The sequence below is a fragment of the Myxine glutinosa genome, chromosome 4 (assembly GCF_964187855.1).
Source record: "Myxine glutinosa chromosome 4, kmMyxGlut1.1, whole genome shotgun sequence".
In the NCBI taxonomy this organism is placed as follows: Eukaryota; Metazoa; Chordata; class Myxini; order Myxiniformes; family Myxinidae; genus Myxine; species Myxine glutinosa.
The window spans coordinates 153,537,896-153,543,895 of NC_136264.1; the positions used below are offsets into that span (position 1 = coordinate 153,537,896).

Here is a 6,000-nt window from a genome sequence, read left to right on the forward strand (position 1 = left end):
TCTGCACCTGAGGCTGCGACCTTAGCATCAGCCCAGATATTGTGTTCTCCAAGTGCTGTTCTAGTTAAATGGGTGATTTAAATCAGGAATGTGGTTCGAGGCTTGTGCCAACATTTAATAATCATTCATGGTACCTAAGTCAGATTGAGCAATCTTGCATATCATTAATTTGCTGTGCTAATAAGACTTAATAATTCAGATATACACGTGGAAAAGCAACTCCCACCTCACGCTGCTTTGTCACTACAATAAAAACATGTAGCCCATGCCAGGAGATGGTTTGATTTAAGGATAGAAACAAATATGGTCTTTTTAGTTGCAAAGCAAATAGAAAAGTGCATTTTAAGTCTTAAGTTGTATTATATTTATTTTGTTTTGTATTTGGCTTGCTGCAGTTGTCGTGTTGAGGACAGGGATAGCAAGGAAGATGTTGCCCGTTGTATGTTTTTGCCGCCTCCCCCGAAGGTGGATGGAGGTTGGGTTTTCACGCGTGTTTGTTACTTGGCAAAAAAAAAAAAAAATTTTTTGCAAGTATGTTGATCACTCTGGTGTGTGTTTGTGTTTTTGTGTGTTTGTCTGTCCGCTCACTTATACTTGCCTGCAGGTTACAGTTTTTGACCGATCTTCACGAAACTTCAGCAAAGGGTAGAGTTTGTGGTCTGACATATTCCTATATATTTTTAAGGTCAAAAGGTCAACATAGGCCAAAGGTCTACTACTTTTTTTTTAATTTCTAAAATCCTCAATTTTCATCCGATTGACTTGGAATTTGAATGGGATTTACAAATCAGCAAACTGAATTAAACCATCAACTATTTTGAGATCAGTGTAGGCCAAAAGGTCAACATAGGCCAAAGGTCAACCACTTTTTTCAAATTTCTAAAATCCTAAATTTTCATCCGATTGACTTGGAATTTGAATGGGATTTACAAATCAGCAAACTGAGTTCAACCACCAACTATTTTTGAGATCAGCATGGGACAAAAGGTCAACATAGACCAAAGGTCAACAATAATTTCGAATTTCTAAAATTCTCAATTTTCATCTGATTGACTTGAAAATTGAATGGGATTTACATATCGGTTAACTGAATTTAACCAACAACTATTTTTCAGACCAACATAGGTCACAAGGGCAACATAGGCCAAAGGTCAACCACTTTTTTGAGATTTCTAAAATCCTCACTTTTTATTCGATCGAGTTGAAATGTGAATAGTATATACATATCAGCTAACTGAACTCAACCACCAACTATTTTTGAGATCAACATAAGCCAAAAGGTCAACATAGGCCAAAGGTCAACCACTTATTTTCGAATTTCTAAAATCCTCAATTTTCATTTGATTGACTTGAAATCTGAATAGGATTTGCATATCAGCTTACTGAAACCAACCACCAACTATTTTTGAGGTTAATATAGGACAAAAGGTCAACATCGGCCAAATTTCTAAAATTTCCAATTTTCATCCGATTAACTTAAACTTTGAAGTCGATTTGCATATCAGGTCACTAAATTCAACCACGAATTATTTTTGAGGTCAAAAGGATGCTCTACTCAGTGCCATTCTATTTTGTTCTGTTTTTCCAAGTGTCGCTCTGTGAGTGATTTTTCATCTGTTTGTCTGTCCGATCACTTATACTTGCCTACAGGTCACAATTTTATACCGATCTTCATGAAACTTTACCAAACGGTAGAGTTCGTGGTCCGACAAAATCCGATATATTTTTGAGGTCAAAAGGTCAACATAGGCCAAAGGTGAACCACTTTCTTTCAAATTTCTAAAATCCTCTTTTCATCCGATTGACTTGGAATTTGAATGGGATTTTCATATCGGCGAACTGAATTCAACCACCAACTATTTTTGAGATCAACATAGGCCAAAGGTCAACCACGTTTTTCAAATTTCTAAAATCCTCAAGTTTTATCCGATTGACTTTAAATCTGAATAGGATTTGCATATCTTACTGAAACTAACCACCAACTATTTTTGAGGTCAACATTGGCCAAATTTCTCAAATTGTCAATTTTCATCCTATTACCTTAATTTGAAGAAGATTTGCCTATCCGGTCACAGAATTCAACCACCAACTATTTGTGAGGTCAAAAGGATGCTCTGCCGAGTGCCATTCTACTTTGTTCTCTTTTGCCAAGTGTCGCTCTATGAGTGATTTTTCATTTGTCTGTCTGTCTGTGAACAGGATATCTCAAAGTTATGGACGGATTTGGACGAAACTTGGTCGACATGTTGGGTGTGTGACGAGGACGAATTCATTCGATTTTGGTGAAGATTCAAATTTAGATCCAGAACAGAATTTTTATAAGTTATTCTTCACCATTGAGTGACAGGGCCAAAAGCGATATGTAGACTGATATTTCAGAGTTGTGGATGACCTGTGACAAAACTTGGTGAATGAGTTGAGTAAGTGACAAGAACAAGCCGATTAGATTTTGGTTTAGGTCCGAATCCAGATCCGACCTTTCAGTGGGATACACTCTTTCACGAGCCTCGATTCAGTATACAAAAAAAAAAAAAAAAACTTTTCAGCCCCGGTAGAGCCTTTCTAGTTTTGAAGTATTGTTGCCCAAGAGAGAGTAAAGGTTGGGGACTACTGCTCCAGTTGAATTGTAGTTGATGGCGTGAATTTTAATTTCCAGAAAACCGATCAGGATGCTCCACATGAAGTTATAAATATTTGCTCCACAGGCTGTTTTCGTATTTGTTTTAAACATTAAATGGAGTGATTGTAAATTAACTTCTTTTTTTTTTTAACGTGTTGAAGCATAATCCTTTTTTTGCATGCTTTGTCAAATTGTTTTCACTTTTTAAACCCTTTTATTAACTACTCAATAAAGTCCTAACTTTATTTGTTTCCTCATCTCATCATTCTCTTTATTCTAGGTATCGGCTGCACAACAGTGCTATCGCCTGAGGCTGCAGCCTTAGCAGCAGCCCAGATCTTGGCTCTCAATGAGCCATTGATTTGGAGTCGTCTCCGTGCACAACGTTTGAACACGTGGGCTGCCTTGCAAGTGGCTGATTGTGCTTTATCTAAACAAGTCTAATCTATGCTGATTGTTTTCATGTTTCTGATATTACTGCAGTCAAATGAAAAAAAAAATTAATAAATAAATTCTTCCCTGCACCTTATTCTTTTCTTTATTTACTTCCTTCCTTTATTTAAATTTCCAATGTGAGTTTGATGCATCCCAATGTGAGCAAAAGGACCACTTTAACATTTTGAATTAGTTATATTTGGAATTCTTAATAATGCGAATGACCCTTAATAACGAGGAGCATTGTTTCCATAATTTGACTCTTTATTATTTGGTGTCCTCTTCTTGTCATTATCATTCCTTATTTTTCTCCTGTTACTCCTCCACTTCTTTTGTCTTCCTCTTCCTCCTCACATTTGTCCTCTTTCTTCTCCTCACATCACCTTTCCTATCGGTTATCTTCCACGAGAAACAAAATGCCATAGATCTCTAATAATTCCAACTGTTTACACACCATTCACGATAGGCCAATATGTCTGTAGTTTGACAAATACGGTTTTTATCATCTTTTTAATAATATTGGTGCAAATGTTCTAATTTCCATACATATTGTAATTTACCAGCATATAAGGATTTTCAACACTTTGTGAACAGGCTGAGGTTGCAAAACTAACTCGGTGACGTTTTGGCTTTCACACACCTTTTGTGGACCAGGGGATTTATCAAGTCTAAGAACTCGCAGTGCATGCAATCCAACTTTTTGTGAAGTCGATTGTACATATTAGTACGTTGGTGTGGCGTCCAATTCTAGGCACTTCCCCTTAACGTGTAGACTTATTTAGTAGGGTTAGACAAAAATCATAATCCTCGGTTCAATGTGAGATGTAAGTGAAGTACATTTTTAGTAGGTCAATATCACAGTTGCATGTACTTCAGCTTTTTTTGTCATCCACAATGTTACCAACTCCGGACCAGAACTTTTGCAACGAGTTCACATATTTCAAGAAACCTCCTGATTTTGATTTCAGAACCTAATTTTATTTTCATGATTCCTTTGGTGCATGTATCTCACGACTTGTTACATTTTGCTTGATCACAGAAGGAATCCCACCACAGTCATCTTATAATCACAGAAGCTAGTTGGGTCATTTGTTCTTCTGTATTTCATCCTTTGACTTTGTCATTGACATTGTTTTGTCAGCTGACTTTGTCATCCACATAGGTCACTTTTTACTTTTTCTTCCCACCCCCCCCCCCCCCCCCCCCCTTCTTGATCTGCCGTGATCTTGATTGATCTTGATGTTCTTGATCGTAGCTTCATCTGCCGTCTTTGAGTTTTGGAACGTTTCTCTACCAGATCACAAATGGTGCAATGCAGATCATTCCAATACTTGAACATACAAGTGGTTAATTTTCTTATTCCACAGTTGATTCCCTCCCTCATGACTGACTCGTTTGTTTTTACTGTCATATTTGAACTTGGCCGATGTTGCATTATCTTCAACTCTATAAATTAAAAGCAAATGGTGTGTGTGTGTGGTGTGTGGTAGTTTTCAGAAACTATATCCAGCCTACTTGGTTCCATGTACTGATCCTGAAAGCAATTTTGGACACAGTTAGGAAATTTGCATTTTGGGTGATTTTTTTTCTCTCCTACAGTGGGACTAAGTTTGCCAAATAATTTAATCATAATCAGAAAGTGAGTACAGTATATTGTCTGCTGCGCACTCCCAGCAAAATATCGTTAATCTTGTCGTTATTTTCAACCTGAGTCGGTGCTTCTGCAGCAACAACCTAGACACGCACATCACTGCCTCACAATTTCAGTTACTACCAAACAGTTTCTACATCAGCCATGACCTTAATTTTGTGTGCATGCAATATCTGCATATGAGAACTCCTTTTCACTTCTCCACAGTAAAATGGGTCAAATTTTGGAAGGTAAAGAAGGATCTTGGATTAACATTTGAACTTTTGTTTGGGTTGACTTCTAAAATGGGTGTTCTGTCTAATTCAGCTTTCTTCTTTGTCATTGTATCAATATTTGAATAAAAGCAATGCAAACAACTACTTATAATGTTCCTTGAGACTGGTGCATCTCCTTATACTCTTGTGCAATCAAAACCAGCATTTGTGCCACTTTCATCATTAACGCTGCATGATCAATTCCTCCATATGCTGGCTTGAATTAAACGGGTGGTTCTCGAAATAAGGTGAATTTTATTTTCTCCCCTTCGAATAACCAGGTCGGTTTTTTATTTTATTTTTTTATTTTCCTTCTTCTTCTCCATTTTCCTTGGAAAATTAAGTTTGTCTTAATTCTTGATATATATATATATATATATATATATTGCGGATCTCGCGAGCCCGTCGACGTACAGAGGGGGGGTTAAACCCTTTCCCCCCCTTTCGAGCTTTGAGTCCACGAGGCCGAGCTGCCACTCCTGTAGCGAGCGTGCGGGAGGGTGTCTGGTCGATTCCCTAAGTACCTTCGGTACACATGCCGCCACGAGAACGGGGACTGGACCTCGCACGACTCACGCTGATCTGATACGCCCGAGCGGTTGGCGTGTCATGTGACTCGTGCCGTTACTTCTTATTGAACCCGATTGAGCGGTCTTATTCGTACAGTGCAAAGCCAATGGTGGAAAATGACGGGAACGACCAAATGGAAGGAAGAACACAGCTTTATTATACAATTTACAATGGCCAAAGAAAAGACACAGAGCAGATACTTAATCAGTCTTACTTAATCCCCGGACAAGGGCCCACTCACTCACGTGGGGAAAAGGAAGGAAAAGTATGCGCTCCAAACGTGGCCTTGGCACCGTTCGCTCCGGTCAGCTCGCCGGGCGTGTCCCTCGAGGTGTTCGCGGCACGTGTGCAGGGAGCTCGTTGGCGTCTGTGGCCCCGGCAGAGATCGTCCTCGCAAGCGCTGTTATCAGGCCGCAGGGCACAGGGAGAGTTCGTGCTATTTCTCGAAAACACCTCTCTATGACAGAGAG

At 38.9% G+C, this 6,000-nt stretch overlaps 1 protein-coding gene across 1 annotated transcript in view; it reads left to right on the forward strand.

Moving 5' to 3' along the window:
• PAICS (phosphoribosylaminoimidazole carboxylase and phosphoribosylaminoimidazolesuccinocarboxamide synthase) overlaps nt 1–4,525 on the forward strand; it is a 35,986-nt gene extending 31,461 nt beyond the window's left edge. Inside the window, exon 9 of the mRNA XM_068133023.2 lies at nt 2,901–4,525. Coding sequence (XP_067989124.2) covers nt 2,901–3,064 — 164 coding nt within the window. The 3' untranslated portion in view covers nt 3,065–4,525. The remainder of the gene's footprint in view (nt 1–2,900) is intronic.
• The last annotated feature ends 1,475 nt before the right edge of the window (nt 4,526–6,000 follow it).